Source organism: Colletotrichum destructivum, chromosome 4 (assembly GCF_034447905.1).
Source record: "Colletotrichum destructivum chromosome 4, complete sequence".
In the NCBI taxonomy this organism is placed as follows: Eukaryota; Fungi; Ascomycota; class Sordariomycetes; order Glomerellales; family Glomerellaceae; genus Colletotrichum; species Colletotrichum destructivum.
Genome location: NC_085899.1, coordinates 4,589,432 through 4,604,938, shown reverse-complemented (window position 1 = coordinate 4,604,938; position 15,507 = coordinate 4,589,432). Strand labels below are relative to the sequence as shown.

At 57.8% G+C, this 15,507-nt stretch overlaps 1 protein-coding gene across 1 annotated transcript; it reads right to left on the bottom strand.

The window, feature by feature from the left end:
- Window positions 1–1,187: 1,187 nt before the first annotated feature.
- On the bottom strand, window positions 1,188–5,728 carry CDEST_07338 (uncharacterized protein). The gene has a single exon (XM_062923497.1). It carries the CDS (start codon window positions 4,857–4,859, stop codon window positions 2,139–2,141), a length of 2,721 nt encoding a protein of 906 aa, XP_062779548.1. The 5' UTR covers window positions 4,860–5,728; the 3' UTR covers window positions 1,188–2,138.
- Between the last annotated feature and the right edge of the window lie 9,779 nt (window positions 5,729–15,507).

Here is a 15,507-nt window from a genome sequence, read left to right as displayed (position 1 = left end):
GGACGCTTGTCATTGTTTGTGAGATGTAGCAGCCTATAACCTGGGGGCCATATCAGCCTCCATCCTTTCCTTGGGGTTCCACGATCACTCCCCCCCTCCCCCTGCCCTCTCCCCCCTCCCCACCCGTCCATCCTCGGGCGTTTCCCTTCCCGCCGCTGGCTGGCATCTCATGGTCAGACTTTCAGTCGACTGTCTGGTTAACCTGCCGATTCTCCACATCTCGTCGCAGATTCAGAAGACCGCAGAACCGACCGAGCTCACTGCCCACTGATAAGAAAAGCCCAACGAAGCTTGCTTTAGGTCGTTACGAGCGGTTGGTATAGCGGAACCGGGAAATTTGTGTCAACATCATCACCCAAGCCTCTTTCTCTCCAACCCCCCCACCCCTCCTCGAGACTCACACGCCGGGACGAGGGCGAGTGACACGCGAGGCCGCAGCACCACGGTTCCAGGGGAAAGACTGTGACATCTAGTGCGCTTCAAGAACTGTCACCGACTTGTTTACTCTTTGTCAGTTGGAGACGGGTTGGTTTGGATTTGACTGGAACATCGTCCGTGTCACCGGGTTCGTGGAGAGTGGTGGTCAGGTACAGAGCTCAGTGAGGCTAATGAGCATGGAGAGACCTCGTCCCTCAACCCTGACAGTGTTTGGAGGTTCGTGATTTGAGTATTCGTCAACTTGGGGATAGATGCTGTGAGACGTAGGTGTAAGGCTCAGCCTGCCACGAGACAGAGCTGTTAACGGCCTTTTCCCAATGTAGTTTTCACGCCCAGGATAGCAATGCTTGGCACTCGGTTTTCGTGAAGGACATCAAATTGGTTCGTGTGGTGTGCTTTAGCGATTCTGACGATGGTTGGATATGGCATACAACCGAATTCTTGTCAGCCAGGCCGCCGTTACTAGCGACTACTTTGCTACATCGGCTGGCGAGTGCTCCAAATCCGCTCCTCTCAAACGGAGTTTACCAAGCTCGGTTTCTATTCAGCCGAAATTCTTACAGAAACTGAACAGTGTTTGTAATCTTGATCTGGAGGGTGAGAAACAGACCCTGAACTCCGATCTTGCTTTGTTTGTACATAGTCTCTATGTTCCAAATAATACCGAGATGGGTTAAAATGCCTCCCCCGACCGTTTTCGTTCCATATCCGTGCAAAAGGAGCGCTTGACGAGGGTTGATCGAAAATGTCGAGAATAAAAAAAAAAGAGTATGATAAAAGATAGAAAAAAACGGGAAACAAGTAAAGATGAACAGTAGAAATGGACAACAGAAAGCCAAGACCGGAGCCAGCTCGTTCATCCTCTTCGCCGGGTGCTGCTCCGAGGGAAAAGGCCCGGCCTTTTCCACATCCTACCCCCAGATAACCTGAAGAAAGAGTGTCCAACACCTTCGCCCGAAATCAACCACCTATTCAGACTTTCCAGGCTTTCATCCCCTTGCCCTCAAGTCCATTCCTCGCCATGCCCAAAACTCAGTAGAGGGCTTTTCGTCCAAGTCTTGACAACTGCTTGAACCCACCGCCCAGTCATCCAGCGAGCCAGGCTGTGACAAAATGTAAACAAGAAAAGATAAATACACGAGTCCATCCCTCGACCGCAATCCCCCCCCCCCCCTTCCATCGGTGGTATGCACAAGTGTGTAGACATTATGGTGTTTGAAGAACGGTTGGAGGATTGCGCGCTGCACCTGCTCGAATATGTTGCGAGAACGACTGGTACAATAAATAGGGTTGAAGTAGTTGAAATAATTGGGAAAAGATAAGTTGACGCAGCAAGAGAGAAGGAATTTCCGCAACGAAGACGGTGTCTAAAAGCCCTTCTCCTTTTCTTGGTCAACACATTATCGTACAACGGAGTCCTATACCAGGACTTCGGCAGCTTGACTTGTGTGTTTGGTGGTTGGTGGACCATCGTGAGCAAAGCCAATCCGTAGCTCTTTCTGACGTGGCCCGACCGGGTTCGTTTCCGTGACGTTCGTAAACGGTCATGAGTTTGTTTGGCCTGGCGTCGTTTGGTGATGTATCAACCCCAAGTTGTGTGTATACATCCTCTAAGGGGGGGCTTTCATAAAGGATATTCCAATCCAACCGGCCCAGCCCCTTTGGTTGGGCCAACCCTCCCTCCCCCTTCACCACCTCCTCTAGATGATGTTTGCAATGCTCAATCTGTCCTGGGGCCGGCCCTTGGTGCTCGCAGTCGGGCTGTCGTTGCTGCCCCCCTCGGCGGCCGTCATGATGCTGGGCAGCGTCGGCGTGCCCTCGGTCTTGATGCCGGCCGGCAGGGCGGACCACGTCGCGGACGTGGGCGTGGGAGTCGTCGTCGTCGCGTTCCCGGTCGCCAGCCCTCGGACGGCCGCCTCGAGGCGCTCCCAGCCGCCCCAATCCTTGATCTCGTCCTCGCTGAGACCCGTCCGCTGCTCGACGCTGAATAGGCCGCTGCTGGCGCCGCCACCGCCGCCGCCGCCGCCTTGTGCCGTGATGATGGAGCCCGGCGAGGTCGGGGACAGGATGGCGGCGGCCTCGCGCTCTCCACCGGCCCAGATCCAGGCGGACTCAGGCGCCGCTTGCAGGTCGGCGCTCACGTAGGCCAAGAGCTCTTCGTCCTGCAGGAGGGCATCCTGGAGCGCCGCCGGGCCCTGGCGGCCCTGGGACAGAGGAGCAGAAGGAGGAGGAGGCGGTGCGAAGGGCTTCGGGGGCGTCCCTCTGGCGGCGTAGGCGGCGTACTCGCTGCGTTTCGTGCTGAGGGCGGACACGAAGAAGGCGAGGAAGCGGCCGCAGGGAGTGGCGACATCGCGTCTCCCGTCGATGGAGGCGAGGGTGCGCAGGCACGTCGTGGCGTGGTCCCAGTAGCCCGCCAGGAGGAGGAAGAGGGTGCAGCGGAAGGCGTGCGTGGTGAGGAGGGCGGTGGCGCCGTCGGCAAGGTTCGGGGCCGTGCGGGAAAGGAGCGAGGCCGTCTCGAGGGCCGTGTGCGTACACTGCTCCATGGCGGCGAGGCGGGCGTCGGGCGGACAGTTGGGCGAGAGGTTATGGCGGTGTAAGACGAGGCGAGCGTGGAGGAGGTAGGCAAAAGGGGTCAGGAGGTGAGGAGATATCGGCCCCCTGCTAGAGGTGTCACAGACGGAGGGAAAGGCTCGTAGGCAGGTGACGAAGTGCTGGTCGAAAGTGGCGAGCCTTGTGGGCACCACGACGGGAGCGGCCAGCGTCTTGATGAGGGATGAGTAGGACCTGATGACGTTGATCAGGGCCAGGAGGGAGTGGTTCAGGGGCTCGCGGCCGGGGGGCACCATGATGCCGCCCTCGTGGATGTAGTGGTCGTCGACGCCGGCGGGTAGCGAGACGTCGCAGTCGGCGTCATCGATCAGCACGGGGCGGCCCAGGTCGAGGGCCAGGCTCCGGTCGAGGATGTAGATGGTCCACCATACGCGGCGGCGCATCTCGCCTTCGACGACGGGCCACGGGCCGGACTCTGAGTACAGCCCGAGGTCCTGCCCGGCGCGGACGGCGGTGCCGAGCCATGTCCAGGCGGCGGACCGCTGGTTCATCTCGTTGAGACAAAGCGTGACGAGCACCAGCGCGCGCACGTTGTCGAGCACGTAGTCGTTGTTCCAGGGGTCGATCATGCCCCGGGCGACTTCGAGCAGCTCGGCCGCCCGGTAGGCCCGGTGAGTCGGGGGGTCCTGGCTGAAGAGGCTGCCGAGGGCGAGGGCCGCGAAGAAGGTCGACAGCCACGCCGGCTGCACCGACCTGGCGCTGCCGATCCGGTAGAGGTCGTCGACGCCCGTCTGGAACGTCGGCCAGTGGAGGATGGGGAACATGGTGTGGGCGGCGCCGTAGTACGCGTGGAGGAGCTGGTCCGTCGTCTGCCTCGGGGGCAAGTCGGGTCTCTGGGGGTCGAAGAGCGGCGTCGTCAACGACGGCTGGCGGTGGTACTGAGAGGGCGGTCTCCAGATGCCGCGGGAGAAGATGCGCATGTTGGACCTCGCCCGGGCCAGGTCGTGGATAGGGGCTGGCCGTTTCCTCCGCTTGGGATCGGAGCCGATCTCCGGCAGCTGGAGAAGGGGAAGCTGATCGAGGCCGAGGCCATCCGTGTCAATGTCCATGGCACCGCTGCCGCTGCCGCTGCCGCCGCCACCGCCGCCGTCCCGTTCCTGGAGCATGCGCCTCATGTTGCTGTTGTCTCGTCTCAGGCGCTCCATCTGCTTCTCGAGATCCTGCACCTGCTTGATGGACGACATGCGCCGGTTCGTCTCCTTGGTGAACTGACACTTGACGTTGCGGCTGGAGCACTCGGAGCAGCTCGTCGTCTCGGTGGCGTCGCACTTGACCTTTCTCTCGCGGCACGCGTCGCAGCTCGGATCCTTCCTCCTCTGCCGGTACGCCCTCTTCTGGGCTTGGGAGATGGGTGGCAGCGACGCCGTTGACGGGCCGGGTGTGCTCGCCACCGAGTCGGCTGAGGGTAGTGAGTCGCGGCCCATCATCGAGCCGGCCGTCACGGGCGTGTATGGCGTAAAGGCGTTCTGGTTCTGGTTCTGGTTCTGATTCTGGTTCTGGTTGACTGGCGGTAGCGGAGGGGGGATGCCGATAGGCTGAGGGGGCGGCACCGCTGCTGTCCTCGACCCGGTGTTCATCAGCCCGCGCGGTATGTACTGGGCAGGTTGTCTGGGAGAGGTGGCCGAAGAGACGGACGACGAGTCGTACGACCTCGTTGAAGGGTTGGGAGATCGCGGATACGGGTTGTGCGACGACGCGGCCATGGTGGAGCAGCGCCGTTCGAGCGACCAGTACTCGCGCGGCTGGCTCAGAGGACTATCCACAGGCTCCCCGAGATGGTGAAGGATCGGGGGACGTTGCTCAACAAACATACAGGCGGATGGACCAGAGCTCGGCGTGGTTTCGAGGTGTTTGTGATCAAGACTCCAAAAGAACGATCGTCGATTTCCTCGGATTCGGAGCACAACACCGGTCGTGGTCGTCAAGAGTCAAGAGAGCGAGAAAGTTAGAGTGAGAGGCACAGACAAAGAGATGTACAGAGAGAAGAGCCCCCGTCCAGTCGTTATGTCCTTCTCTTCCTTGCGTATCCAGGCAATATGAGCTGGGCGATGTTGAAACGAACCCCGTCGTGTTGCAGCAGCAGCTTTCTGTGTGACTTGAAGCACGCCTGGGTATTTTCAATGTCCCCCGAGTGGCTTACGTTGTTTGCCCGACCTTTGCCGTTTTGACTGCAGGATGGCGGGGGGGAGAAGGGGAGAGACCTCGGCCGTGTTGCATCTAATGCCTTTCCTTTGGATGGGGAGAAGCTGATATTGCTGTTGCTAGACGGAAGTCTTGGGGTCTCTGTTGTTACGCAGCGCAGCCGGCTTGGTTAGCGAGAGATGCGATTCGAACCCTGTCCAAGTGTTGGATGGATGGATGGATGGATGGAGTGGCGGCCCGTTCTTGGTTATGCTAGCGGGAAAGCCAAACAACGCGGGAACGAAACGGGGATGACGGAGGGCTGGCTGCCTTGTATAGATAAGGGACGGGGACGAGTCGGGAGGGAGAGTGGGAAGAGAAAGAGGGAGAGGGAGAGGGGGAGAGGGAGAGAGAAGAGAACAAGCACGAGATGCAGGTCGTTGTTGGGCAGAAGACGGAAGGGAAATGTAGGAAACGAGCAAGCCAGAGAGAGTTGTGGCTCTGCGGTCTGCGGGATGGTGGCAGAAGAAATGCGACAACTGCCACACACAACCGCAACAACCTAGCACGCGGCGTCTAGTGTACTGAGTGATAGACGGGGTACAAAGTACAGTGGAAGCAGCGGGCAAGGAAGACTGGACCAGGGAAGAGGGCTCTTGGGGACCCGTCCGCAAAGGCAAAGGCAAAGGCAAGGTATGGTGGTCTTGGGTTGTCATGTCACTCAACGGGATGCAATACTGCCGGGGGTTTTAGTGTGTAGTGACGATGGGCTTTGCGGTATGGTACGGGTACCGTCGAGGCATTGGGGGTCTGGATTCCGCCGGGGGGTTGCTTCCCTCTCCGCTCATGAGAAAGCAGAATCGGAAATATTATCTCTGGAGACTCGAAAGTGGAGGACGAGGAGGACGAGGAGAGTGAGGAAGAAAGATGGAGGGCTAGGCAGCATCCCTGTCCATACGCTGGGCCACTAGGGCCCCAGGCAAAGCTGGATGGACGAACAGGGCTGTGGGAAGATGCTCATCAACCAAAGTAACTAACGTGTTTCGACCGGAGAGTGGGCGCTGTTGGGATGCCAGGGTCCTAGTCCAGCAGGCTAGTCACTCAGTGTATGTACAGTAGAGTGGGAAGGGAAGGGGAGGGGGAGGAGGAGGAGGGGGACCCAGAGACCTCGGACAAGTCACCAGGAACCTCTCCCCACCCCTGCCCCATGATCCCTGTTCGACACCATGGATGGATGGGTGGATGGCGAATCGGCAACAGCTTCGAGAATAAGGTCGCTGTGCCGCGATTCACTGGAGAGAGGAGGGGGCAGGGAAGTGTGGTGATGGTCCTTCAAGCAGGGGTTTGTCGTGCGGGTGCTAAAAGGACTGAAAGGAGGGTATGGCTCGACTTGCACATGGGAGTAGTATCATCTCATCAAGCGTGTTATGAGCGGTTGGGGGGGGGGGGGGGGGGGGGGGGGGTAAATAAAGCAGGAGATGCTGGTATAGGACCTCACTCCGAGTTACTACGCGGGTTGAGCTTTCCTCCCCTTTTATTTTTCTTCCCATCTGCGAAAGGGAAGAGAGTGGAAAGGAAGCCGTAGGCACATGTATACAACAGTGTCTGCTCTTGCAGCGTTCAAACCAGGCGAGAATGGGAGAGTGAGTGAGAGAGTGAGTGAGAGAAAAAGAGAGAGGGTTGCATCAGCTTCGGGGGCCGGAGACATCCGCTGGGAGCTTGGTGTGCGGAGCGTGGATGGATGGGCGCATTGTGTCCTTCGTTGGTTCGGTTGACCTTGCAGAGAGCACAGCTGCAGCCTCCGGACATGAAGCCTCTCCCTTTCTGCACTTGAATGCAGGAGGCCTGTCATCGTTGAAGCTGTTCTCTGAGAGAGAGAGAGCCCACGCCGGCATTCTTCCGGGCTGTAGTCCCAGACTTGACATGCTGGTGGTGGGACGAGGAAGACGAGTAAGAGGAGGGGTGACTATTTTGGGACATGATGTGCATCCAGAATCCTTCCAACAGTCTTTGCAGCAGCGTGCAGATGAATGGATGGATGGCCCAACTGTGGTCCAGGTCGCTTCCATTTTCCTCTTTGTACCAACCCGGGTTCGGTTGGAACACCGGGCTGGGTTGGAACCTGGTAGGGTGAATGAACAGCCGACAGACAAGCCGACCACGACTACAACCCCAGCGGACGTGCGCTTGATGAGAAGGAAGAGGAGAGGAGGAAGAGAAGAGGAGAAAGGGGACGACAACGAAGAAGAAGAAGAAGAAGAGGGGGTGTGAGCCACTAAGCCGTTCGTCGGGAGCTATCAAACAATGATCTCCTTTAGACTCTGGAGCTTCTGGACAAGCATGGCCCTGACCACGCACGCAACCGCGTTCCCGATCTCGTCACGAAAATCTGGCATAAGGTATAATGTCCGTGGCAATGCTAACCGGCGAGCCAGATGGCAGAGGGGGGGGGGGGGGGGGGGGGGGTGAGTGGCCCCCCCCTAGCCTAGCCGGTGGCCGGCGCCCACTCAGGGCCGGGTACAATGAGGCCGGGTTTCGATGATTTTGAGTGTAGCAAGATGAACATGAATCGATCGTGGAAGGGGGGGAGAGGGCGAGGATGAGGGCGATTATCACGGCTTCAAAAGACGCGAGTAGGAGAAATGAAACACACTGATCAACGTACCTGACCCGAGACTTTGACGACAGCCTTGTTTTTGTCGTTGTAGTTGTTGTCGCACTTCTGCCACCAGCAAAAGATAGTCAAGAGACAATAACCCACAACAGCCAAGTGTTCTGGCCCACAGCGCGGTGTTCCAGTTCTGCAACGGCCAAGCACGTGTCGTATTGCTGAAGGCTGATGATGGCTACGGGCAGGGCAATAAGCATATCTCGGTGCTAGACCCGAGAACCCGACGTCTTATCTCTCCGAGAGGTGTAGTGCACAAAGTATCGGTATGTACCACTGTGAACTGGACCTGGGACAGACGAGACCGTTGCTGGTTAGCGGTCTCGGACGCGTGAGCGTTGCGACAGGATGGATAGGCCTTTCGAGTCCCTGTACAGAGTACCAACCTGCTGGCTGACTTATACTGAGCAACAAAGACAAAGGGCTAGGGTTGACGCCGGGTGACCGATTCGAGGCTCCTCTCCGGGCTGTCGGCTTAGGCGGGGGGTGGATGGGGAGGGGTGAGAAGTGTGTGACGGGTGTCTTCGCAGGAGCGGGAATCTATCTGCACGCTGCCGCAAAGGAACACACCGGGGGCCACGCAACGGACGCCGTCTTCTTGCAAGGGTTCCCGACGAGCCTGTTGCTGGCTTTTCCAGACAGAGGCCGTTAGGAGGGCAGGGTGCGGAATGTGACGAGTTTAACAGGCTCCCCAAAAGCCGACTGAACCGCAGGGTGTGAACGGGAGGACAGGAGCGAGAGATAGAGAGAGAGATAGACAGTCTTTTTCGGCGTTGTGTTTGTAGTTTTCTGAGCTGGGACTGCGTGATCCAGGAGCGAGGGCGTAATCGCTGCTCGATAAAGGTTGGATCCTGTTTTCTTCTTTTTTTTCTCACCCCTTTCAGGTGGTAGATCAGTTGCTTGAAGGGCTTTTGGTGTCGTCTCGACTGTCCGGACTTGAAGTGGCACTTGATGGGGCGAATCGCTGCAAGTTTCCCAGAAATGGGGCCGAGACGTTCGGGTCAGGGAAAACTCCCAAATGGGCGGACGGGCCGCTGTTAATGGCAATCGATTCGTGTCCGGGAGACTTTGCTTGTGAAATTCGACCTGTTGTTGTCCGGTCTGCTGGGGCTGAGGAGGAGCTGAGTTTCTGGGTATTCCTTGGCAACACCCCCAAAGGGGACTTGAAGGGTGACACGATTCAGAGCCCCGCACAGTACTGTCGATCGTTGGCAGTGAGATGGATATAAGGGGCTAGACGGGGGGGAGGGGGGGAGGGAGCGTGAAGATGGTTTTTGATATGATGGATATGATATGATGGGCCTGTTAAGGTGGGCAACAGCAGCCGTGATGTTCCCTGCTCGACGAGTACGGAGAAGACGTAATCCGCCGCTGGGAAGCATCCGTCTATAGCTGGGGGATATATAAATCTTCAGAGGATGGCGGGGGGAGGCAAGGGGGCCATTTGCACACATACATGCAGTGGTCAGGCTGGTTGGTGGCAATAGTGGCTTGGAAAAAGAGAGACGCGGAGGTGGTCGAAGGGAAACAACACAATTCAAGAGGAAACAGGGACCAGAGGCTCTGATGAGCGAACACTCCTGTGGGAGAGCATAGGCGAAAGGGTATCAGAGCGGTGATGGTGTGTGTAAGGCGATCCCACACACATGCCTGCACACCCCTCAGACGGAACGGATCAGCGTTGCCCCAGGTAGATAATCAGAAAAAAGAGTAGAATACAGAGTACGGATAGAGTAGAAGGGGGGGAAAAGGCACCCTGCAACGACATGTGGGTGGATGAATGGATAAACTGACTGGTGTAGTAGAACGACAGCGCTGGGTAGTCTGTCGTCCTGTCTTGTTCCCATCAGGGAACAGATCAAACACACACGCACGCATCAAAGTGGTCTCAAGGTCAGAGACAACCGGACGGGTGCTAAGAATAAGCCACGGCTGGCGAACAACGTTCATCCTGCCGGCGCAAGTGACAAGTGGCAGGCGGAGGCCAGTGTCGACGACAATGGTTGTCCCGACCCCCCCCCCCCCCCGGCGAGCAGCAAGCAAGTGCTTGCTTCGCAGGCTTGGGACGGATGCCGTCTGGGTGTATCCGTACTTGCGCAACGGCCTCTGGGGCAAGGGGGGGAGAGGAGACGGGGCAAACAAACGGGCACTCGTCGATGTAAGACGTCGGAGACCGTCCGAAGTGTGCCTGTTACCGCTGGGACGCGTCAAGAGAGTTTGTACGCTGCATGCCGGTCTACTGTACGGGACAGTTGACAGAAAGGGCAGCGGCGCCTCCCCCCATGGCCTCTCCTGTCGGCGTGCAGCGCGTGGACGTCATGGGGCAGGCCTCGACGAGTCGACGAGGCTCGAAACGGCTATGGCACCCGCGGGGTGGTTCACCGGGCCCACATGCTTGGGAAATGTCGGGGCCGTGGGAGCAGAGGGAGCAAGGCGGCGGCGGGTGGTGCTAGGAGTTTGAGGAGGATGGACTCGAGTCAAGGTAGGAATTGCATCGTCCAGGGCCAGGGTCCAGGGGGGAGGAGAGTCCTGTCGGTCCGTCCAACCACTCATCCTTCCCGTCTGTTCTCGGAGGGCAAGAAGAGAGTAAAAAAAGAAGAAAAAAAAAAGAAAAATACAAGGGTGGGGAATCGAAATGGGCAGGGTCCCGGGCAGGGATGTGCAGTTTTGAGGGACAGCGACAGACAGACAGAGAGAGTGTGTTTGAGAGAGTAAGTTCGTGTCCTCGAGCAGGTCAAACAAGAGCCTGACTGTATGCTTTTCCCACGATGGCGTTACAATTCATTGGTGGTGACATCTGTCTGTGTGCCGCTCATTCCGTTTCCTCTGTGTGTAAAAATAAAGACTCGAGACTCGAGTTAGCAGTCAAAGAAGGCGGACGAGCCAGAGATGGGATGAGACGGGAATTGGAACTTTGGGGAGGCCATCCCCCCCCCCGGGCCGAGCAGATTTCTGCGGGCAACGAGGGTCAGAGAAGGGGAGCGGAGGCACATGGCAGCATTGGTCCAGTGCCGCAGTGAGACATGATCGATTCTCTCGGGGGCTCGGATGCAAAAAATCACGAGTGGGCAACGCCTCAGCCGTTTGTCAACAGGGGGGGGGGGAGATGGCGGCAAACCAAACGGGACTCCACAGCGGCTTCGTCGAGTTCCGCCCGGATGTGATGTGCGTGGAGAAGAAGGGCCCAGGATGTATTAGTGTTAAGTGCATATCTTAGTGGGAGAGAGGATGGATCTCTCGGTGAATGGCGTGACTGAAGGTGGCCGACACCGGCTCGGGGTAGCAACGTCCGCGAGTTGAAGCTTAATTTGTTTCTTTTCTTGTCTGTCCTCCTCTTCGTGCCGTCGCTGAGTATGGCTTGACGGACGAATGGACGCATGAATGGGTCGATGGATGTATGTCGTTGAACGAACAGTGATGGACGCCCCATGGCTTGCGGTGACGTGACAGCCCGACGCCACGGGGGAGAAATAAGCAAACCGCCAACGCCCTGCTTCCTCCAGCCAAGCACCAGGGCAAGGTCTAGTGTGTATTATCTTCGCCAATGGCAGAGCCATTGGGGCGAGAGGGAGGGAGAGGGGAATCGGGACAAGGACTAGGTATCAACGCCTCGTCTGGAGCTGTTGCACGGGAGGGTGTCGAGCCGTGGCACCGTCGACGTGATGCCTTGGAATCACGGCCGTCACGTCAGTTAGCGCACTGGGCGTGGTACTCCCAGTCTGTCCGTCTCACGGGATCAAGGGGTGGCGCGAGATAGTGCTCGGCTCAGTTAGACGACCGCCAGTTAGGTGCGGTCGATGGACGGGTAGACTTCAATTGGTTTTGAGCCGTGTTCAATCCGTCCATGGCAGTTTCAAGTGCGTCTCCAGCACGCTTCCTGCAGTGGTGCCTCTCGCGTCCCGGGATCAGGCGGCGCGTGAAAGAAGCATGTTTCCTCGCCAGTGTTCGTCTGAGCCAGAGCCAGAGCCAGAGTCAGAGTCAGAACCCGAATGTCCCGCATGTGCAGACGAGGCAACGCGGAAGCCAAGCTCGTCCGACAGTCTGCCGGAGAGGTTCGCCTCGCCAGGCTGAGCTGGTTGTGAGCGTGTCAATAATAGCAACAGAAGAGGAGACGAAGCAAAGAAGGTGGGCGGGGGGTTATTCAGTATCAGCTCGTTCTGATCAATCGGGCGAGATCAGGCCAATCCCAAACAAGAGACGGTTGACGAGAAGGCGGGACATGCTGGCAAGTGGGAGCGATTGTGCGTGTGTGTTGGTAGACACCGTAGGCCTCGTTCAGGGTTCATCGAAATCTTGAGCCTGCCCGGCTCTTGCTCACGTCTTCTCAGATGCCCTGTTCTCTGAGTCTGGGGAGAGTTTCTCGCCTGTTGGTTTAGGCCCGGTCGGTTAATACCCACGACATGCTTTCGGGGCGCCTTCGTAATCGGCTGGTTGTCGGCTCGAAGGCAGGCGGCAAAGAGCAAAGGGGAAAGCAGCAACCCCCCCCCCCCCCCCTCCCCCAGTCGACAAAACCTCTGTCGATCCTTGTTGGTCGAGCCAGAGTTTCGTTCTTGTTCTAGGTCCCAAGCAAAGGAAGTACCTGTGGTGCTGAGAGGCTGGAAAAGGTTTTGTCGGTGGCAGATGGCGATGGTGGTGTGCCAACCACACCCAACTCGACAAGCTAGGAATAGCACGGGATACGCCGTGCCGGGAGTGGTGTCGACTGGTCCTTGGGCCTTGGGAAGCTGGAATTGGGGGGGTTGCAACCTGGCCGTGGGAACAGACCAAGGAAAACTATGTAGTCCAATCCTGCCTCTTCCTCCCCCCTAGCTCCCCAGAAACGAGTCGGCATTTGGCCTGGTTGACAAACAAGGAGGCTTGCTGCGAGTGTGTGATGAAGATGGACAAGATCGGTGGCCCAATGACAGAACCCAGGTGGCCATACCGCAGCAGTGCACATTAGCCCGGATCCAGAACTGGTCCCGTCAAGGTGGAAATTGTCCGACGCCGGCCGAGAAGTCACTCACAGGGCGAAGGCGGTTGTTGAGTTGGAGTCATGGGTTGGAGGCTTGAGTGTTTTCTTGGAGACTTTGAGAAAAGATGTGTGGATGGGGCAAAGTGCCAGCACCCACTATCAGTTGAAATTTGGAGTTGGTCCCACAGGGTATCAGTATGATCTCTCTGCCGGTTCCGATCCATGTCCCGTTGTGGAAGGCTTCGGTGTTGGAGGAAATTCTTACAATGTGATTCTTACCGACTCAACAACCTGTGAAGCCATTTGGCTCGAGTTATTGGTGATGAGGGGCGGCGGCGGCGGCACAGCCGTAGAGTAAACTGCACTACCTACGTAACAGCCAGAGGCGTCCGGTGGCCGTGGCCTGTTGCTGTTCAAGATTGAGATTGACTGTGAGATCGGCGGTTGAGTTGCGTTCCAATGGAGCTCGGCAGACGGCACTTGTTTAATGTCATGCGCCGTATGCAACAGTAGGGGGCAAGTAGAGTTTTGCTCACCCCAGAATACCTCGCCGAGTGTGATTTGATAGAGTCAGTCCGTGGCACTTGTCCAACTCAGTGCAGTGCTCACTCACTCGTTTTACTCACTCGTTTTACTCACTCACTCACTCACTCACTCGCTTTCTCACCCCGTTCGTTCTCGACTCCACGTCTTTCCTCGCTTCGGTACGTATCTCTTGCATTACGTACACTGTAACGCCAGGCCGGAACGAGACTAGCGCTTCGGCCCTGGCAGGGAGATCCTCCGATGAACCTCCGTACCTTCACATCTCTGTCCCGACTTCCCCCTCGGACTCGCTCTTGGTTCCCCATCTTCATCGTTTGGCATCCTAGTTGCGGGTATCCTGATCCTCGACCTGGAACTTGCCGAGGACTCGCCTAGAGAGTTGTTCGTTTCTGTCGCATTTTCGTCCATGGGCCCAACAATGGCTCCTCTCGCCGTATCTTGACCGGACCAAATGCAGTCTGCACCCGCCCTTTCTCTCTCCCCGCTGACTATCACGGCCTTCCAGATTTCAGAACATGCGAACTTGAGTACGGATGTAGTTGTGTGCAAACCTGACGAAAAGACAGACAGATAGACAGGCAGGTAGACAGGCAGGCAGGCAGGCAGACGTTCGGTCCTCAACGGTTCATCTCGGGTCGAGTCGCTCGGCATCACCTCCAAGCCAATATAACTGCTACACGCATGCCGGCAAGCCATCCGAACCCTGAGCGCGAGGAGCTGTTGAGCTGTTGAGCGCCCATCTGCGGTCCACGACTATGGATACACAGCAAGCCTCGAAGCGCCCATTGTATGTATCCTCGGCGCGTTGGTTCCCTGGCCCGGTAAACTTCCCAGTCGAGGCCGGGATCTGCGCTGGCGACTCAGGGCTGTGCATAACTCATCCGTCGCATCTGGTCTGTCCCCGTCGTCCCAGCTGGCGCGTCATCTTCTTCACATTGCCGGCAGATCAAAGGTCGCAGTTTCTTGCTGACGACACGGCACCGACGCGGCGGGTGGTGCCTTGCGAGACCGTCTAATCGCACCTGATCTTCATGACCGAGTCAAAACGCATGTCGATAGCCGTGCCAGCCACTCCTCCAATGCCCACCCGATTCTTGGCCGCCTTGCAACATACGGAGCTGTTTTCTGTTTTCCCAATCGCCTGGCTTGCCGCAGCCAACACAAACCGCCCGCCTGGTCTTGGTCACGGCAAAGTGAACTGCCGATTGCCACATTCACGGCCCATCCGGCTGGCTAGGGATCGTCGGCGGGCAGCTCTACACTACGCTAGCTAGCCCTGAACGGCACCGTCAAACTACGTACGGATACTATGAACTGCCACGGATTGCTGCCCACCCACCACATGAGATGACACCGCCAGCCAGAGCTTCCCTTCCGTGTTCTGCAGCCTGCGGTCTCTCGCCCTGCTTCTGGCTTTTTAGCTTCTGCCGATCCAGGAGCCGTCGGCCCCACGCCGCCGAATCATTCTTTGCCCCCGATATCCGTCTGCTCGGAGCGAGCGTTGGAAAGCCCTCTTTGTAGAACACAAGCGCGACACGCGCCTTTCCGAAGCGGAAGCGGGCTCGCTCGGTGGAACGCGCTGAGCTGCATACATCGTACCCAGACTATTGAGAGGTGCCAGGTCGAGTCTCCAACAAAAAGTGGCCATACTGCATACTCATCCCCCCGTTGGGGTCCCTGTCTACGTACGAACCCCTTCCCTTTTGCCGAGACAGACCGGCCGTGGAGCGCGTGCAGTAGCATCAGTACTACAGCACGTTGTACGAAGTACCTGTCTGGTACTCGGCGCTCAGCATAGGGGAGGGGGGGGCGTTCCTCCAGCCGGGGAATTTGATGACGACCGCCTCCTGGACTAGTGGCAGTGCTACCGATCCCGCAGATTGACAAGTTCGTGCCCACTTGGGGGTGGTGGTGGTGCCGGACTGCCAGTGGTTTCCGTCTCCATGACTTCTGATCAGTCGGCATCATCCGGATGTCGCCAAATGCTCATGAGGCCGAATGAAGCCCACGAGGTGGTCCCATTAAAAACCAACTTTCGCTCGGCTTGCCACGAGTCCATCACCATGCAATTTCCCCGAATCATGTCCCACACGCTCCGTTTCTAACTTCCCTGGCGGAGAAGACGCACAGATGCCACTCTACCAGGGGAAACACCGCCCGCCCGGGGAGG